Genomic DNA, 21229 nt, shown 5'->3' with positions numbered 1-21229 from the left:
AATGACTGAAAAAACGTGGCTTCCTGAGAAGGCATTTGGTTTTCTTTAGAATAACAGAAATTTTCTACTTAGAAATAATCAAAACTCACCTCAACCAAAGGACATCTTTGCAATGTCTTACTAAAACAACTGCCAATGGAAATGTAACTGCAGATGGTAAATTGAGGTGTTCTAACTTAAATATCTGCATTCTGAATCCTCTGTTATTGTGATTCTTTGTTTCCAAAGAGAAGGTGGGCTACAGTGGATAATAGCAGGAATTCTGGCACCAGACTACCTGGCTTCAAATTCTCAGGCAGGTTAAGTTAAACCTTCTGTGCCTTAGTTTCCTCACTTCAGAATGAGAATAATAATGGTACTACTGGAAGACTAAGTAACCTACCAAACGTGAAACTCTTACCAGACTAATACCTGGCACATAGTACCCTTCCAGCATCTGCTACTTCTCCAACCACCACTAGTACTTATACTCTTTTATTCTTCAGTCCAGTTACCAGTATTGTTCTGATTGGGATATCACTATGATTCAGATAGAATGTATGAAACAATAAATTCCTGATGGTAAAATGAGCACTTATGGGTTCATAATAATTAATTAGCAAAAATGCAAAATTTTGAGAATGATATATAACAGAAGCACAGCAAGTCATTTTTTTTTAAATTCAATGAAGGTGAACTCAATTAGCTGGAAAGAACATACCACCAATAGCTTTAAGGAAGCAAAATGAGTTTGGCTTTGTAAGGAGAATTGGTTGACTCTTCCAAGCAGCTAACATTAAACCCCGGGTAGCAGTTATTTATCACTAAGATTAGTCCAACAGCAACAAAAACAGACTTTCAACAGTATAGCAACATATGGTAATTATCAATCAACAAAGCCATGTGAGCTGAGTAGGATTCCCATACACTCACCATCAGATATATGGCTTTTCCAGCTACATTTTTGTTCACGAATTAAAATACTTTAAAATACTTATGTGCAGATATTATGGCTCTTGCACTAGTAACAGAGGAAATTAATGAGTCTTCATTCTGATATAATTCACTACTTAAAAAATGGAAGTATTTAAAAATGAGCAGCAGCTCAAACCCACTGGACCAGAAGGACAAGGTTTCCTGTGCTGAATCTATATGCAATTATAGAATCATCTCTATACCAGGAGATCCTAGAACTGAATCCCCCTACCATTCCCCATTACTCACTTCAATAATTTCTTATTTACTGGAAGAGTAACCATATATATACATATATACATATATATATATATGTGTATATATATATATATTTCTTGTAGAATCCTGAAATCGTGAGGTTTTTTAAAACTATGTCATCAGTTAGAAGCTAATGAAGGCATTAAATATAATAAAATTTAAAACTAGTTTAGCCACATTTGGTTACCTAATATTCATGTTTAAAGAAAATATATAGAACAAAAAATTTTTAAAAGTCATTCTGGTTTTACTACTAGTCAGACTGATGTTAAGTCATGGCTAAACTTTCTCAGAAAATTGAGAAGAAATTTCTTGAAGTCATCTAATTTTAAAAATTGTGTATTTGTGGTGAACTTGGTTTTTATTAGTGTAAAAAGTTATCATGTATGTAGATATGACATCTTAAAATTTCCCTTTGGTGAAGAGAACCAGTGTGAGGTAACTGCACATCCATCCCACAACCTGTAACACCTGTACCTGAAACCGCCCTTCATCCTGCACCTGGAATTCTGCTCTCAGAGCAAAAGTGCAGTGGTGAGTGTCTTTAACCTAAATCTTCCAGGCAGTTTGGCAAGAAGAACATAAGTACACATTCTGACTTATGGGTAGTTGCATCTGCCAAACATACTATCATTGCTTCATTAAATTGTTTCTCATATTCTATTTCCACATACTCAGTTTAAATATCTCCCTAAAGGGGGATCCCTGGGTGGCGCAGCGGTTTGGCGCCTGCCTTTGGCCCAGGGCGCGATCCTGGAGACCCGGGATCGAATCCTACGTCGGGCTCCCGGTGCATGGAGCCTGCTTCTCCCTCTGCCTGTGTCTCTGCCTCTCTCTATCTCTCTGTGACTATCATAAATAAATAAAAATTTTTTAAAAAAAGAGAAAAATAAATAAATAAATAAATATCTCCCTAAAGACAAAATCAAGACCAAACCCCACTTTTGTTTATGGCAAATGAACTATATCTCAAAAAAGCTGTTTTTTTAAAATCCCAGTTACTGTGCAGCAAAAGCCCCCCCAACTCCCCGAAGGACCAACTAAGGAACTTTGGTTGATAGTCTGCCACTCAGCCATCCTCAAAATCCACATCACTGAGTTACTTTACTAGATAAAGGTCTTCCCCCACTTTCACGAGCCAGGGGAAATGCCTGAACCTTGGATTTCAAATTAAAGGTGATTCAACTAAGAGCTTACATGACAACTTCTACAAATAGATTCATTAAAAAAAAAAAAAAAATCCTCTCTAAAAGTACCTTCCCAGACCATGTGATCTGATTACTGTCTAAGTAACTAAGTATTATTCCCTTATCCAAGAGGCTCTGAAAACGCTACTGTGGCAAGAATTCAAAATAGAGAACATGTTCCTCAAATGTAAGGAAAAGTTATAAATAAGAAGTGCATTTTGGAAGAGCAATGCTGTGGTTGAGTTCTCCTAAAAAAAACAAATGGAAAACAAGTTTTTAAAAAGCTTGTGTATAGATTACTTGGCAACAGTGGCTGTTGCTTGCATTTCATGTCAAAGCCTCAAAATCAAGAGATTACCTAAAAGCCATTTGAAAAAAATACTAGTCTCCATTTCAGAAGATGCATCACTGATGGAATGGCATGGATGGCTCTGTATTAATGCATATAGCAAAATTTACACACCCACGCCTGGTTTTCCTTTTCTTCTTTATCACTTATTCTTCTTGCTTCTATAGAAAGAACCAGGACTCTGGATGGTAATGCAGTTTTGAGAATCAATAAAGAAACTTTATACCCAGGATAAGCAAAAGTGGATTAACCCCTTTGTTCATAGCCACAATATATTTATAATGACACTGGCAGTTTAATAGCTATTTTTTGCTCTCATGGCCAAAAAAGAAATAGTTTCAGCATTTAGGTACTATTCAATTTTATGCAATGAACTTAAGAAAAATCTCTATGTCATAAAATGATATGTCAAGATCTTATCATTAAAGAAAAAGCAGACAATGCACAATGTAGTCACTAAACTCTAAACTGTATTTTAAGGGATCCCTGGGTGGCTCAGCAGTTTAGCGACTGCCTTTGGCCCAGGGTGTGATCCTGGAGTCCCGGGATCTCCCATATCAGGCTCCCTGCATGGAGCTTGCTTCTCCCTCACTGTATGTCTCTGTCTCTTTCTCTCTGTGTGTCTCTCATGAATAAATAAATAAAATCTTTTTAAAGATTTTATTAAAACTTATTATTAAATAAGTTATATATTTATATTATATTATATATTATAGTTATATAAGAAGTTATATTATAACTTATTAACTTATATAACTTATATATATACACTTATATATAACTTATATAACTATAGTTAAGTTATAACTTATTATATTAAATAAGTTATATATTTTAATATATTATTATTAAATAATATATTAAAACTATATTATTAAAACTAATATTGTTTATTAAAATAAACTATATTTTAAATAAACTAAATTCTGTCACTAAGAACAAATTGAGAATATTTTTTACTTAGGAATAAAGTCCACAATATTTTATACCACCATATAATTATCTATGGAGTATTTTTTACAAACAAAATAAGTTAAAAGATATCTTAAGAAATATGATTTGTTTAACATGTTATACGCCTTTTAAACTATTCAAGTGTTGAGCATTATGTTCATCATGGGGAAATAAGAAAATGAGACATGAGAAAGCTTGAATACAATTCAAGATAACAAGCAATTTTCAATGGATTCTGTTCAAGCTTATAGAAGCTACAAAGTTATCATAAGCCAGGAAGGTCTTTGTTGTCCTGACAGTCAACATATTTAACGTTTTCTGAGTTAGCTCTTAAGGCTGTTCTCCACTAGAATTTTATTGCTGTCTTTGACACATTCACTGTGGAAAACAAAAAGATTAAGGCAGGATAAGAAAAAAAGTATTTTTTTTTCGAGGAAGTAGAATGAGCTAGAAATCTGACTTAGAAAAATGAGTGCAAAAGGAATCTAGAGAATCTGCGTTAAAAAGTCATTCTGGCAGGCAGTATCGTGCTAAGCTGGAAATCGTTCATGGAGCTTCAACCCCAGGGAGGGAAGACAGATATGAACAGCAGGAGAAAAACGTTTTAGTTAAAAAACAAAAACAACAACAACAACAACAAAACCTCAGGCTTTTTCCTCGCTCTGTATCAACTTCACTGACATTCTATTTCCAGAAGTAACAATAGCCATTTCAATTTGCTTAGAAAAATTTTTAATGAAAATTACACTGCCATTCCACTAGAGTAAAAAGTTCCCTTGAGTCACAATAACTTCTCCCACCCTCAAGGAGACACTTTCTCCTCTAGCACCCATACTCCAACACATAGCACTCACTCTCTTCAATTCCTTTACCTATTTCTAGACTTCAACCTTGATCCACACTCCTTTGCTTTCTTACCATCTTTTCACTGCTTCTATAGACATAATTTGAGACAATGATCCTTGAGTATGCTCAATTCACTTAAATGATGGGCAGTAACCAGTTGATTGCCAGTCAAAATCAATGCTGTATAATGCACATATCTGTACACACCCACCCTCAAGGATTAGGATCTTGATCCAAAGGCAAGTTGAGAATGCTCACAGATAGTAGACTAGAAATAATTTGAGCTAATTAGACATTTAGCAGCTCTTACTTTTGATTATTATCATAAGATTAAAAAATTTAACAGAAAAAATACCGTTTGAACAAATGATACTGATGACTGGTCATGGCCTTTCACTGGTAATAAATATAATAAATCATATCTCTACCAAGATATCTATTTTTACTTTTTCATCCAAAAGAAATCTGCCTCATTCCACATCTATACATATTCTTGGTATGTATAATGAATTTAGCCATTCTTTCCTAATGTTCTAAAACTCTTACTACGGCTATTTTCCTGAGATGTGAAAAGTAAAACAGGCTTTGTGCTGGATGTGCCTCTACCATATTTTGCCCAAGGCAACTGACATTACTGAAAAACTACCCAAACACATAACCAAATTTGAGAGAAATACATAAAAGGTCTTTGAGTAGACCACCATTTCAGTTTAAGAATAAGAAAATAAGAGTAATTGTTAGGTACATCCAAAATCAATTAGGTATGCATAAAATAAGTCTAAATAACATACATTTCAGTTTTCATGGCTATTCTATCTTACATAATATAGAATATATGGTAGATAACATGGTGTAGAGTCAGTTCGGGAATTCAGTAACCTAGATTTTAACTGTGGTTCTACTACCCCTTACTGTGTTACCTTCAGCAAGTTATATAACCTCTCCATACCTCAGTTTTCTGTCAAGTGTTTTGTGATAATTATATTTATAATCACAGGTCATTTGAGCAATGAATACATATAAATTCATGCGCCTGTCACATCATGAGCAATGATTTCAGTGATTATTATTAGTAGTATTATAATACAGATTATCTAGAGCCTATATAACTGACAACCAATGAAGCTGAATACTGGCAGCTTTCATCTCCAAGACAAAAAAAAAAGGTAGCTAACAATAAAGCAGTAAACTGCATGGTTTAGATTTATTTGCTAATTTATCTATTACAGTTGACTTTGTCTTAAGAATCTAAACCCACAAAAAAAAAAAAAAAAGAATCTAAACCCACAGTTTGTCACAGTCAAAATAAAAAGATTTGGTTCCCAAAATATTCTAATCAGTTGAGGCTTAATGTTAAAAAAGTCTTTTAAAAGTTCATATCAGGGATCCCTGTGTGGTGCAGCGGTTTGGCGCCTGCCTTTGGCCCAGGGCGCGATCCTGGAGACCAGGGATCAAATCCCACGTCGGGCTCCCGGTGCATGAAGCCTGCTCCTCCCTCTGCCTGTGTCTCTGCCTCTCTCTCTCTCTCTGTATGACTATCATAAATAAATTTTAAAAAATTTAAAAAAAAAGGTTCGTATCAAACACATAAGAGTTCTTCCTAAACTAAGAGGCAAATTCAGAATTTAATTTTTAAATGAACTGGAAATAAATGTAAGTGAAAGATGAGATTAATATGTCTTAGTAAAGGAACAAAAATCTTTTTTTTCTGCTTAAAGCTTTTATCTTTGTAACCTTTGAAGAGAATGTTTTAATAGAACTTTAAAATTAGGACTATGTATCTATCTAACTGGAGTAACACTACCTTCAACAAGGCATAGAACCTCCTTGCAGATAATACAAATCACTATCTTAAGGAAAGATCACTAATATACATTTCATTTTACTCTAAATATAAAATTGCAGTCAACAGCAAAATCCAGACTGTGAGAAAGCACATAGGATAAACAATTCATTTGGTCTTTCTTCAACAAATAAATTGTAAGGGAGAATAAAAAGAGAAAGATATGGGGAAACCAAGGGAATAAAAGAGATTTTTAAAAACTCATTAAATAAAACTTCAAATAGGCAAATTAAACTGCAGGGATACGTGCTCAGGTGATAAAACCATAAACCAACGTGAGGAAATAATAACCATAAAAGTCACAATAGTATTTACAAGTCTCTAAGAGGAGGAGGGCGGGGCTCGGGTTTGCAAAGCAGCATACAGAACAGCTGCTCAAAGTCTATTTTTTAATTGGATAGCGTCTATAGGGTATTCACCTCAGTAATTTTTGTGCCAGTGTTATATTTTACAATTTAAAAAGCTTTTAAAAATATAATTGCAATCTAAAAGATTTACTAAAGTAGCGATTTTATATTTTTTCATGCAAATGCATTCCTTTTCCTACATTCATAGTCATACTCTTAAATAAATGCATTGCACCTGAGTTTCACAGATAAAGGTTCCATGACACCTGAGCAGAGTCATTTACTAGATTGGTGTCTAGCAATTATTTAAATCAGGCCTAATGATTTTTAAAAAGATTTTATGTATTTATTTCAGAGAGAAGCAGAGAAAAAGGACCACAAGCTGGGGGGGGGGGGGGAGGGGGGGAGGGACAGAGGAAATCTCAAGAAGACTTCTCCCCCAAAGCAGAGCACCTTGCAGGGCTCAATCCCACGACCTCAATATTACAACCTGAGCTGAAATCATGAGTCAGATGCTTAACAGACTATGCCACCTAGGCACCTCAATCTGGCATAATGATTCTTTTTAAGATTTATTTATTTATTCATGAGAGACATAGAGAGAGAGAGAGAGAGAGAGAGAGGCAGAGACATAGGCAGAGGGAGAAGCCAGCTTCTCGCAGGGAGGCCAATGTGGGACTCAATCCCAAATCCTGGGATCAGGCCCTGAGCCAAAGGCAGACACTCAACTGCTGAGCCACCCAGGCATCCCTGGCATAATGATTTTGATTTTAATTTTATATCATCAAAAAAAACACAGACTTTTGTCATAATTTCGTATACCTTTTATTTATTTCACTTCCAAAAGAAAAGCCAATTTAAAAAAAAACACAAGGAGAGCCAGTGTGGTACAGTCTATTAAGAGTTGGACTCTTGGTTTCAGCTCGAGTTGTTATTTCAGGGCCATCAGATAGAGTCCCAAGTGGGGCTGGTGAAGTCTGCTTAAGACTCTCTTTCCCTTTCCCTCTGTCCCTCCCACTCGTGTTCTCCCCCCCCCCTCATTCTTCCATAAATAAATAAATAAACAAACAAACAAATCTTAAAAAAAAAAACACAGTACTCTTAGGAAAGCTGTTATGGGCTTAATTAACAAGGCAGGAAATCACAAATGTTGGAGAGGATGTGGAGAAAAGGGAACCCTCTTGCACTGTGGGTGGGAATGTGGACTGGTGCAGCCACTCTGGAAAACTGTGTGGAGGTTCCTCAAAGTGTTAAAAATAGACCTGCCCTACCACTCAGCAATTGCACTGTTGAGGATTTACCCCAAAGATACAGATGCAATGAAACGCCGGGACACCTGCACCCCAATGTTTCTATCAGCAATGGCCACAATAGCCAAACTGTGGAAGGAGCCTCGGTGTCCATCAAAAGATGAATGGATAAAGAAGATGTGGTTTATGTATACAATGGAATATTACTCAGCCATTAGAAATGACAAATACCCACCATTTGCTTCAACATGGATGGAACTGGAGTTCCATCACTGCTGAGTGAAATAAGTCAATCAGAGAAGGACAAGCATTATATGGTCTCATTCATTTGGGGAATATAAAAAATAGTGAAAGGGAATAAAGGGGAAAGGAGAAAAAATGAGTGGGAAATATCAGAAAGGAGACAGAACATGAAAGACTCCTAACTCTGCGAAACAAACTAGGAGTGGTGGAAGGGGAGGTGGGCAGGGGGTGGGGGTGACTAGGTGGCGGGCACTGAGGTGGGCACTTGACAGGATGAGCACTGGGTGTTATTCTGTATGTTGACAAAATGAACACCAATAAAAAATAAATTTATTAAAAAAAAACTCTCTTTCCCTTTCCCTCTCTCCCTCTCCCTCCCACTCGTGTACCCCCCCCCCCAATTCTTCCATTCTTAAATAAATAAATAAATAAATCTTAAAAACAAAACACAGTACTCTTAGGAAAGCTGTTATGGGCTTAATTTTATTTTTCTGAAATTCTTATGATGAAGTCCTAACCCCTCAGTACCTCAGATTGTAACTGTATTTGAAGATATAGTCTTTAAGAAATAATTAAATTAAAAAAAAATTAAAAAAAAAAAAAAAGAAATAATTAAATTAAAATGAGGTTGTTACTATAGGCCCTAACACAACATGAGGAATGGTCTATTTAAGATGAAGAAATCAGAGGGCTGGGTATCTGCCTTTGGCTTCTGCCTTCAGCTCAGGTTGTGATCCCAAGGTCCTGAGATCGAGCCCTACATAAGGCTCCCTACTCAGCGGGGAGTCTGCTTCTCCCTCTGCCCTCCCCCCCTGCTTGTGCACTCTCTCTCTCTCTCTTTCTCTCTTTTTCAGAAGAAGAAGAGGAGGAGGAGGAGGAGGGAGGAAGAAGAAGAAATTAGAGTACAGACACACAGAGGGAAAACCACATAAAGGCAAAGGGAGAAGACACCAGCCACAAGCCTCAGAGGAAACCAACCCTGTTGACCTTGGTCTTGGCCTTCCGGCCTCCAAAATTCTAAGGAAATACATTTCTGGGGGTGCCTGCGTGGCTCAGTAGGTTACGTATCTGCCTTTGGCTTAGGTCATGATCCTGGGGTCCTGGGATGGAGCCCGCATAGGGCTTCCTGTTCAATGGAAGTTTGCTTATCCCTCTTCTTCTGTCTCTGCCCTCAACACATGCTTTCTCTCTCTCTCAAATAAATGTTTTAAAAAAGAAAATACATTTCTGTTGTTTAAGCCACTCTATAGTACTTTGTGATGGCCTTAGCAAATTAATACAGGTGGTATAAAAATGATTTTTTGGAAAAAAATAGTAGAAGAAAAAGAAAAAAAATGAAATGCTACAATTTTAGTTGATTTCTAACGTTCAGTAGAAAGAAAACCTTGAAAAAATTCTGAGTCATTAGTAAGGAAAAGAGAACAGATTCGATGTAAAAAGAAACACCCCAAAATGCTAAGCACAAAGGGTAAGACACAAGGGAACCAGCAGGAAGTAAGTGGCTACTAACTGAACTGGTGGGGCAGGATTCAGAGCTTTCAATGTGGTTCCTGGAAAAAACCCAGAGGAGAATTTTGAGTTAGGTTTTTAAATAGACTAGAAACAAATGGAGGTGATGGGTGACATCCAAGTGGTTTTCTTAAAGGGAGAAACGTCTTCTGGCAGAAGGGTTTGAATGAAGGTTGAATTTATTATTGCCCTAGTTTAAAAGGCTTGGGGGTTTTGCAAACCATCAATGAAAACAATGCAATTCTCAGACTGGAAAAAATCAGCAAAACTGAAGAATGTCAGAGCTCTTGGTGTTACATATCCCATGGAGCCTAATGATCTCAGAGTGGAGAAGCTTTGTTGATTAAGTACAAATTTCCTGAAAAGGGATATTATTGTAGCAACAGCAGATAGCTTTTTGTTAGACCTGCCCTCCACACTCATATGGATTTCATTATGCCACTCAGGGGCATAAATAGAAATAGATGGTGAACTGCCTGTTTCTTTCCCTCTTTAATTTGACAAAGGAATGAGATACACTGTGCATTCACAAAAACATCATACAAAATACACAAGTGAAGCCAAATAAACAGGGAAGATAAGAGAAGCCCAGAGATTCTAAATCTAGTTAATTTTTTCCAAGTCCAAACAAAATGGCACCATTTTCCTAAGTCATATCTGGAAGAATCCTGACATCCTTTCTGCAGTAAGGCAGTGAAATAAACTGACCAACCATTCAATCTGTCAGTCTTAACAAGTTTAGAGTAACTTTCTGGAAAGACTGGCATAAATATTATAATTACTTTACATGTAAAAATCAAAAGATTTTAAGTCTTTATCAGAGATGCCTATGCATGATACAGAAATCTTGCTTGAAAAGCAAGATACTGGGCAGCCTGGGTGGCTCAGCGGTTTAGCGCCTTCAGCCCAGGGCCTGGTCCTGGTCCTGGAGACCCAGGATCGAGTCCCACATCGGGCTCCCTGCATGGAGCCCGCTTCTCTCTCTGCCTGTGTCTCTGCCTCTCTCTCTCTCTCTCTCTCTCTCTCTGTCTCTCATGAACAAATAAAAAAAATTTTTTTTTTAAAGAAAAACAAGATACTATAGTGCATGTATATATGATAGCAACTATATAAAAATTTACAATATGTGCATAGGACAAAGCAATACTAAAAGGAAATACAATAAAATGAAAACAAAGTTTACCTTGGTGATGAATTTAAGGGTGATTTTTCATTTTTCCCCACTTTTCTCTATTTGTAAGTTTACTAACATTTTTCTATTCAGAAAAATCTATTTTTTATGTTTTTTATATTTAGAAAAAGAAAGCAAATCTATATAAATGGCATTATAATTCTGATAAAGAAGAGGAAATCTGAACAGTGTTCAGAAGAAAATAAACACTTGACTAAAATGTATCATACCACACATGGGCCTAAAGAAACCCTTGAGTGGGATTCGATCTCACATGTCCTCAAGTTACATCATCAGTAGACTGGACAAAAATACACATTCCTATGCCTACAATTGGAAGAGGCTTTTATTTACAAGTCATCTTTTTCAGAGCTTACATAACAAGAACTAGTATCTGAGATTTCTCCCACCAGGGACTTAAAATCCCCAGGACTTCCCTGTAACCTAATAAACTTACCATTTTACCAAGACAATGTCTTTCCCAACTGAATGCAAATCATGTACCTACCCTGGACCCAAGACTTCACTCTTGGTTCTCAGAGCTAACCTTAAAAAGGCAAATTTCAGAAATGGTTTTCTGTGACATATTCTAAAAAGAACCCTTTGCACTACATTAATCCCATAAAATAGAACTCCAACAATTCCCACAGTACTAAGAATTCTTTTTCTGGTAACTGAAGGTTTATATTCACAAGTGGGTAATACAGTTTCTTGAAAAAATCTGAAATATAAAAACCCCAAAAGTGTATAATAGAAGTATCACTGTAAACTAAAATCATAATTGATATTTTAAAAATTCTCAAGAAATTTACCCCAGAGGGAGAAAATTTTACTTACTTTAACTTCCACTGTCTTCCCTCCATGTTCAACATGTCTCTCTATGTATTCAGAGGACAGCAAATCACTGTAACAAACAGAAATTATGATTAAAGAGGATTTTGAAAATGTAAATCATTCAAAAATTGCCAAGTTTGTACATACAGCTTTAGCCCATATTTGAAAACAAAAGTAAAAATTTTTAGGTCTCTTTCTCTCTCTCCCTCTGTCTTTGTCTCTCTTTCTCTCTCACTCTCTGTCCTACATACACACACCCTAGTACTTCCAAAAAAATATGAGGTTAAATCACCTGTCACCCCATTGCTTAGCAGAGCTTATTCTACTGATGTAGTTCAACAGTTCTAGGAAATTACCATTATTTGCAAGACATCTTATTCGTTCCATTTTTACTTTAGCTTTTATCAAATAGTTCTGATTTGCTACCATACATTACCATTTTTAACGTGTGATATTTTAACCTAATATTCCTTTCCATCACAAAAACAGTGAAAGGGGCAAAAGAAGGTAGAAGAAATGAGAAGGAATATGCCTTGAGCATTTTTAAATAACCCTTTTGAAATCTCTAACGACATTCTTTTTTTTTTTAACCATTTTATTTATTTATTTATTCATGAGAGACACAGAGAGAGTGGCAAACACACAGGCAGAGGGAGAAGCAGGCTCCATGCAGGGAACCCAATGAGGGACTCCAGTCAGGATCACGCCCTGAGCCAATGTCAGGCACTAAACCGCTGAGCCACCCAGGGATCTCCTCCTAACGACATTCTTATACAATTTTAAAATGTTTATATTTTCTTAAATATGCTTCCCTTTAATTCCATATATGTGAAAAAATTCCCCCTTTAATGGTAGTTCCTCAAGACACAACTTCCATGAAAGTCTCAGAGTGTTAAGATTTTTAAAGCACTAAAACATAAGTAAAATTTATATTATTAAATAAAAATAAGCTATAAATTTCTTATTTTAAGATTTTATGTATTTGAGAGACAGAGTATAGAACGAGAGAGAGAAAGAGAAAGAGAGCATGAGCATGGGAGAGAGGCAGAGGGAGAGGGAGAAGCAGGCTCCCAGAGAACAGGATGGATGCCCAGTGCAGGGACTCAATCCCAGGACCCAGCATCATGACCTGAGCTGAAGGCATATGCTTAACTCACTGACCCATCCAGGTGCCTCGAAGGTATAATTTCTAACTCTGTCAATAGATACTCGGCCAATTAAAAAATCTTCTTCACAATGCTCTGAAGGTCACCATGCCAAAATTATCCCAGTCATTTAAAAAATGTGAATTTCTGGGGCACCTGGGTGGCTCAGTGGGTTAAGCATCCAACTCTTGATTTCAGCTCCAGTCATGATCTCAAAATCATGAGAGCCCTGCATCAGGTTCCATCCTGGATGTGCAGCCTGCCTAAGATTCTCTCTCTCTCCCTCCTTCTGTTCCTTCCTGAGCCCCCACCCTGCTTTTCATGCACACATGCTCTTTCTCTATTAATCTGAGTGCAAAGGCCTTCCACAATAAGCACCACGCCTATAGTTACTTGAAAGGTAAACAGAATGATCAAACATGTGTTATATTAACACAAGTACCATAATCAATTTCCTACAGTATCTGATCCCTACATTACCACTTAAGAAACCTATAATCACAGTCTAACTCCTTGTTTCACTTGTCTTTGGAATACATTTTCCTGCTGACATTTTGGGGGAACCAGCTAGGATGCTTAAAGCTGCAAGATGCAGAAAACACAACTAAATCTGGCTTAAACAATCAGGACATTTAAATCTTATTTCTTGTTAGAAATTCCAGGGCAAGTGTAATGTGATTTTTCTTCTGAAAATCTCTGGATCTGTTAGATGAACAAATGTGAAGTTTACAAAATATATGCAAACACTTCTAAGATGATTTAAATATAGACAAGTAACTAGTAAACAAAATTTTGTTAGATGTGGCAGGATGCATAGGATGTGTAAAGTATAACTAAGAAGATCATGTATGTGTTACACATGGATAGAAAGGGATGGGTGACCAAATGATATTTGATATTCATGAGGCACCTGGGTAATAAATGCTCATTATATCATAAATATACAAAAGATACTAAATATCCAGGATACACTATTCATAAACACTATTAATGAGGTCTTAATTCAATCGCCTATTGGTGACATCCAGGGCTTCTCAACCTCCACACTATTGATATTTTGGGCCAGATAATTCTTTGTCTTGGGGAGTATCTTACACATTATAGCATATTTATCAGCCTCTACCCACTAGGTGCCAATAGCATCGCACAGACACATTGGTCATGACTATCAAAAATGTCTCCAGACATTGCAAATGTAGACTCAGGGGTAAAAGGGCTTTGGTTAATAAACACTGCTGACACCCATTTCTGCCCCAGGTTTTCTTTGCCCAAAATACACAAATGGAATTCATGACTGTTCATCAAGCTAACTGACAATGAATAGCTCCTGACCAAGAATACTTATCTCTGTGTAACTCAGATACAGCAAATGAGTGTCATTAGCTTGAACTACCTTCCACCTGTGGAGCTTGCCCAAACCTCAGCTCTAGTCTTTGAAACCACATCATCAGCAGGTAAGGTAGACGCAGCAGAGAGAGAAGGAGAACTTGGGAACACTGTGTGAACTGACCCTTCACTCAACTTGTACCCTATACTAAGTCTGCTAACCTACTCATTTCTTTCTTCTTGCTTCTCACCATGTCCTTTGTCCCTCAAATTAATCTAGCAAGCCATGTGACTTGAAGATTTTAATTTAGTCTGTGGGGGCTAGCTTGCCTGGAGGTACACTCCTGGGCTACTACCTATTACATTCAAGTAATTTCCCACCAGACATCAGGGCAGTTCCAGAGTTAGTTCATGTGGCAGCTCAGCATATATATGTGACCAGGCAAAAGTTCATCTTTCTGCTCTGCCACCAGTATGGTGAGTGACCTGTTCTCTTAACTGGTTTTGTTAGGGTCACGATGACCCTAACATGGTTACTGCAATTCGAAGCATCTCACATAGATAAAAATATCCTAAGGTAGAAAAGCCCTGTATTTTTCTTTTTCTTTCTTTCTTTCTTTCTTTCTTTCTTTCTTTCTTTCTTTCTTTCTTTCTTTTTCTTTCTTCTTTCTTTCTTTCTCTTTTCTTCTTTCTCTTTCTTTCTTTCTTTTCTTCTTTCTCTTTCTTTCTTTTCTTCTTTTTCTTTCTTTCTTTTCTTTTCTTTTCTTTCTTTCTTTTCTTTCTTTCTCTATCATCTCTCTACTTATTTATTTGAGACACAGAGACATAGAGGCAGAGATATAGGCTCAGGAAGAAGCAGGCTCCCCACAGGGAGCCCAATGCAGGACTCTATCCCAGGACCCTGGGATCACAACCTGAACCAAAGGCAGATGCTCAACCACTGAGCCACCTGGGTGCTCTGTATTTCTTTAAAAGAATCAGTAAACTCTTCACTGAAAGCCCCTAGTATTCATCTTCTCAAGTATGTTTTGCCAAAATTACCTTACTGAACCTCACCAAAACAAATCCTTTGGGACATTTGCCTTTGAACAATCAAGTTCTCCTTCTCCAGAGCCTGGCATGAACATCATGAGTACTCAGAGCTGAACAATGTTAGGGGGAAGAAGGGTGGAGGAGAGAAGAGCCTTTGTGCAGCCAACCAACAGTTGTCTTTCTTGTCCTTTCTTTCCTTATTTTCCTCCTTCCCTCCCTCCCTCCCTCCCTTCCTTCTTTCCCATGGGGATATGAGATAGTACTTCACAAATTTCAAAGGATTTCTAACAAAAGTGAAGCCCCATGATAAAAATCTGCCTTGTAAGCAAAACATGTCATTGTTCTAGCATCCACATCTCACCCAGTTACCAGCAGCCATACCCTACACAGGAGAGGCATCAGCCAGATGTTTGCAAAGGACTGGCTCCCGAACTTATATCAGTCTCAACTTTCCAAAAGTGAGAAAGGAAAACTGCCATACACAGGGAGTGTTTATTAGCAGAACAACTATTATCCCCTCTCTTGGGAATCTGAACAAGTAAATTCACAAGAAATCATTCAAAGAAAGAGAGGCAGAAAGTCAGAAATAAGCAGACACTTGAGAGAAATGGAGTTGTGCCAGTGGCGAATACCAGAGGGAAAACCCCAAATCTCTGCTGCTTAGGTCTTGGGATCCAGAATAGCCCATCCCTGATACTGAGTATCTGTGGGATCCTTTCTCCATCCGTCACATAAGTAAATTCCCATTATGGGAGCTAACATGAGTGAGATCAAAAGCAACTAGTTTATAACATCATTTAAAGAAGTTATGGTAGTAGTAGTAATAACAACCATAATTTTTTAAAAACAACTTTTGAGTTTTCCAGGTTTTCTTTTTTTTTCTTAAGATTTATTTATTTATTTGAGAGAGAGAGAGAGAGAGAGAGAGAGAGGGAGGGAGGGAGGGAGGGAACACAAGCAGGGGGAGTGGCAGGCAGAAGGTGAGGAGAAGCAGGTTCCCTCATGCAGGACTTGATCCCAGGACCCTGGGATCATAACGTGAGCCGAAGGCAGATGCTTAACTGACTTAGCCACCCAGGTGCCCCTGGATCTTCCAGGTTTTCAAAGTTCAAGGAAATATTTTCCTTTGAATTATAAAATCTAGAAATTAAGAGAGTATGAGTCACCACATGAATGTAATTACAGCAAAGAAAACCCTCTGCTTAGAAATTATGCAGCTATTTCAATCAAGCCTCTACCTACAAGTAGTGTTGGAAAGGGCTCCATGTAATTTAAACTAAAAACAGCCCAGGCAATTGGGTTTTGTTTGTTTGCCGTACTGTGGAAGTCTGTTAAGTATTGTTATTTTAATTATTAGGCTGAAAAACATTCCATTTAAAATGTCACTTTTCCTCTACTAAAGCATAAAATCTTTACTACCATCTACTTAGAACCTAAGCAAATTTTCTTGAAGCCTCCTAAGGTAGAGATAATCAAAATTACCTTAAGCTCTTTTCCTTAGATCGTCCTTGTTTATTGTTAAAATAGGATCTATTTAAATAATTTCAAGTGTAGGAAAATGGAGGATGATCTCCTTAATGTTGAGAAATTTTACTTTACTGTAAATTGATAAAGTAGAATTTCCTCCATGATAACTAATGGCTTACTCAAAACTATGTGTGCATGCTAACGTGTGAATTTTGAAAGATGAAAGTGAAAATCATTTTTAATCAAATTTTAAAGGCCACTTGTTTTACAAAGAAAGTAAGTAAATGTACTTAAAATCAGAAATGTATTCTGAGGCCTTTTTTTTTTTTTTCATTTGCATGCCATAATAAGCCTGAAATAAGCAAAACAAAGACAATGTAAACATTCTCGGTCATAATGATTACTCTTTGTCTAGAGGACAACAGTCACGAAATCTGAGGCACCTGGTTTAGTACAAAGATTCTGGAGTTTAAAAACAAAACTGGTATTTTGATTTCTTATCTAAACTCTGCCACTTACCTGCTGTGTAACCTTGGTCAGGTTATTTAATCTTTTTTAACATAATTTGCTCATTTCTAAAATGGAGATAATATGAAATTAATAGGTATTAAACCAGTATGTATATGAAAATTAAACCAGTATGTATATGAAATCCCTCCCACATCAGGATTTCAACTCCCCTCCCTATTCACCACCTCCTATCCATCTTTCCCTACAACATTCACTTGAACTATTGGAGAGTTTTAAACCATGAACTTTTTCACTGTCCTTCCCTCCCTCCTGCCTACCCAGTTTAGCTTATATTCCATGCTCTGTCATGATAATCACTCCCTTGCACACATTCTAAACTTCCTTAGTCCTCTTGCTCTGCTCTCTCCACTATGCTCACTTGGCCAAACCTCAACTATGATAGAACTTTACTCTTCTAATAATCAGTCTGTTCTCAAAGAGCAGAACATTCCAAAAGATGATGTGATGAATTTATGAGCACAATTATCAAGTGGTCCTGCTTATAGCAAAGCGCTGCCTATATATCCACTAGATTTTCCTAGTCAATTTACTGTAAGAAGACCTTCCCAAGCTTTTCTCTACAAAGTATCCCTTTATCATCACTCTGTGTTGATGACCTCAATTCTTTATTTACTGAGAAAATGGAAACAGAAAAAGACTACTTCATCTTTCCTATTGACATACCAACCTGGACCCATTTCTGAACCAGTCTCTACATGGATGTAAAGAGGCATCTCAAAGTCAACACGGCTAATGCAGAACTCTCTCATCCAAATCCCAAAATTCATTTCTACATTCAAAATATTAATTCAAAACAGTAAAGAAAACTGGGGCACCTTTACCAAGTGATCAATGCAAATCATCAGTAATGGAAGAAACCAAAATCTTATGCTCCTGAAGTGATACACCAAGAAGGACACACCATTTACGGTTTTCCCACTAAAAACACCAAACGATGAAACAAATGGATGAAGAAACCTGAACCAGCAACAGATTTTCAAAAATGGCCTTAGAACAAATATCTAACTGAAGGTACTACCAGTAAAATGTGACCTCAAGGTCAAGATCAAATCAAAGGATATGGTTTTAAGACCCTTTGTTAAGACGTCAGAAAGACCTAAGGCTGTTTTGCTAGGACTGTATCATCTATATAAAAGAATTTGTAAGATTCTCAAGGGCCTGCCTACCAGATCCTCAATTACACAAAAGAATTTTTAAGAATCTTAAAGGCAGGGGATCCCTAGGTGGCTCAGCGGTTTAGCGCCTGTCTTCGGCCCAGAACGTGATCCTGGAGTCCCGGGATCCAGTCCCACATCGGGCTTCCCGCATGGAGCCTGCTTCTCCCTCTGCCTGTGTCTCTGCCTCTGTGTGTGTGTGTGTCTCTCATGAATAAATAAATAAAATCTTAAAAAAAAAATAAAAAAGAATCTTAAAGGCACTGTCCCAAGCATCTTACCTCAAAGTCTAAAATAAGGAGGGGTCTTTCCCAAAAAGATGTGTGGCTGTGGTTTTGTCTAATTGGGTAAATCCTAATGAATTCACACAGAACCCACCAATGGAAAAATCACCAGCTTGGGTCAAAATGGACAGTCAACTCAAATTTCTTACACTCAGGAAGCAGACCGAGAGATACTTAGATTAAGGCCTAGGCCCATTACTTATGGAAAAGAAATGTTGACTCAAAGAGTACAGCCAAGAACCACAGGCAATCACTCCCAGGAAGTAAAAGAGAACCTTAACCTACACATTCACTTTCCCCAAAACAGGGGAAACTGGTGATATACACCTGGTTGAATATCAGAATTTCAATAGACCAATGAAAGCTAAGTACTTCCTAGTTCTTTCCTTTGTAACTAAATGTGTATGGAACCAATAACTTGTTTTTTTAGTTCAAGGGTCTATACCTGAGTCACTTCATCTAAAAAGTAAACACCAGGACCTGATTCAGATGATGACAACCTGAGCCCCAAAGTTTGAGCCTAATACTATAATGGAATGAGATTTTTCAAGAGTGTTTGGAGGAATTTACTGCATCTACAGTAAATATAAATAACTGAGAAATATAAATAATTTGTGATCAAAGGATGGCTACAAATTCTTTGTCACTCCTCTTACAGACAAGTGAAGGCTGTTTTTCCCCCCCTTGAATCTGAGCTGGCCTTGTAGCAAATACAATGAACATAAGTGAAACTGTATAACATCTGAGATTCCCAGTTTTTACTTTCATATATGTACTTTTCTCCCATCTTTGAATCTCTGAATCCAGCCATCAAGCTGTAAAGAAGCCTAAGCAACCACATAATAATATACTTTACACTTGTAGAGAAGAACCAGAGTCCCTAGCTTATAGCCCCAGCTGAATTTCCAGCCAATGCTGGCACCAATTTCCAACCATGTGATTGAGACCATCCTGGATCTGCCAGATTTCATAGTGCCCCAGATAATACTATAAAAAGCAGAACTGCCCAGTCAACCCACAGAATTGTGCAAAATAATATACTAAGGCAATAGGCTGGTCATGCCTGCTTATTCTAACCATTCAGCAATTGTTAATAACACAGGGATGCCTGGGTAGCTCAGTGGTTGGGCGTGTCTGCCTTCTGCTCAGGGCGTGATCCTGGAGTGCTGGGATCCAGTCTCACATAGGGCTCCCTGCATGGAGCCTGCTTCTCCCTCTGCCTGAGTCTCTGCCTCTCTCCTTCTAGGTCCCTCATGAATGAATAAATCTTTAAAAGAAAAAAATTTTTTAATTGTTAATAGTCCACAAAACTAACATCATGTTTTCCTTGGAGCAGGCTCCAAATGAGCCCAATGTAACACTTTGAATAATACAAACACAAAAGAATCATAAAAGTTTCAAATATGAGTATAATCCATCCAGTAAAATAGGAAAAAGCTCCATTGAGTCATAAAAGAAAATGAGAGATTTTGTTTCATTTCAAAGCTTTTCAGAAGAACAGAATTGGGAAAATGGAAGATTTAAGAATTCAAATTTCATCATCTTATGTAAGAGGTATAAGAAATTCCTCTAGGGTATCCCTGGGTGGCGCAGCGGTTTGGCGCCTGCCTTTGGCCCGGGGCGCGATCCTGGAGACCCGGGATCGAATCCCACATCGGGCTTCCGGTGCATGGAGCCTGCTTCTCCCTCTGCCTGTGTCTCTGCCTCTCTCTCTCTCTCTCTCTCTCTCTCTCTCTCTCTCTCTCCCTGTGTGACTATCATAAATAAATAAAAATTAAAAAAAAAAAACACAAAGATTTCTTAAAAAAAAAAAAAAAAGAAATTCCTCTAATTCTTCTCCATTTTATGCATTTCTCCCCCACTACACACATTTCATATTCTCTTTCCTTCCCCATCTAGTCAATAATTAAACTTCCAGATCTTTTTTGAAAACTAACGTCTTTGCTGAGAATCTTCGATACAGAAAATGGATAAATGTCCTGCGTCTTTCTACCAGTGAGAATTAATCATCCATTCATCAGCCCCAGAACTGTTGTCTACATCCTCTATATGTAATAACTAGTATTTAAAATTCTTATTTGGGGGTGCCTGGATGGCTCAGTGGGTTAAGTGTCTACTTTCAGCTCAGGTCATGATCTCAGGATCCTGGGATGGAGCCCTGCATCAGGCTCCTTGCTCAGCGGGGAGTCTGCTTCTCCTTATGCTCTGGCTTGCCCTCTCTCAAATAAATAAATAAATAAATAAAATCTTTTTTATTTATTTATTTTATTTATTATTTTTTTAATAAAATCTTTTTTAAAAATAAATTTCTTATTTTGTTTGAACTAAAGGGAAACAACACAATTAAAAACTTACTTTAAGATCTGCCTTTTGGAACAAAGTTTCATTTTGCTTCTTTCCAAATTATAAATATGAAAATTCCTTCTTGCTTATGCACATATAAGGGACTTTCTGTACACTCTGTGCCTAAAGGTAAGACTATTTTAGTTATGCTCTGCTAAGGAAGTCATAATCTGATGGAAATTTTCAAGGAGCTTTCAGTGTG

The 21229-nt window shown here is 37.2% G+C and overlaps 1 protein-coding gene across 13 annotated transcripts in view; it reads right to left on the bottom strand.

Annotated features, from left to right (window-relative positions):
- The window catches only part of ADAM22 (ADAM metallopeptidase domain 22), a 220833-nt gene that overhangs the window by 93961 nt on the left and 105643 nt on the right, over positions 1–21229 (bottom strand). For all 13 annotated transcript variants that reach the window (XM_041727581.1, XM_041727579.1, XM_041727582.1 and 10 more), the window contains exon 4: positions 11749–11815. In XM_041727581.1, coding sequence (XP_041583515.1) covers positions 11749–11815 — 67 coding nt within the window. The remainder of the gene's footprint in view (positions 1–11748; positions 11816–21229) is intronic.

The sequence above is a fragment of the Vulpes lagopus genome, chromosome 13 (genome assembly GCF_018345385.1).
Source record: "Vulpes lagopus strain Blue_001 chromosome 13, ASM1834538v1, whole genome shotgun sequence".
Classification (NCBI taxonomy): Eukaryota; Metazoa; Chordata; class Mammalia; order Carnivora; family Canidae; genus Vulpes; species Vulpes lagopus.
Note: the sequence above shows the minus strand (reverse complement) of the source record. Positions and strands in the feature narration are given on the sequence as shown.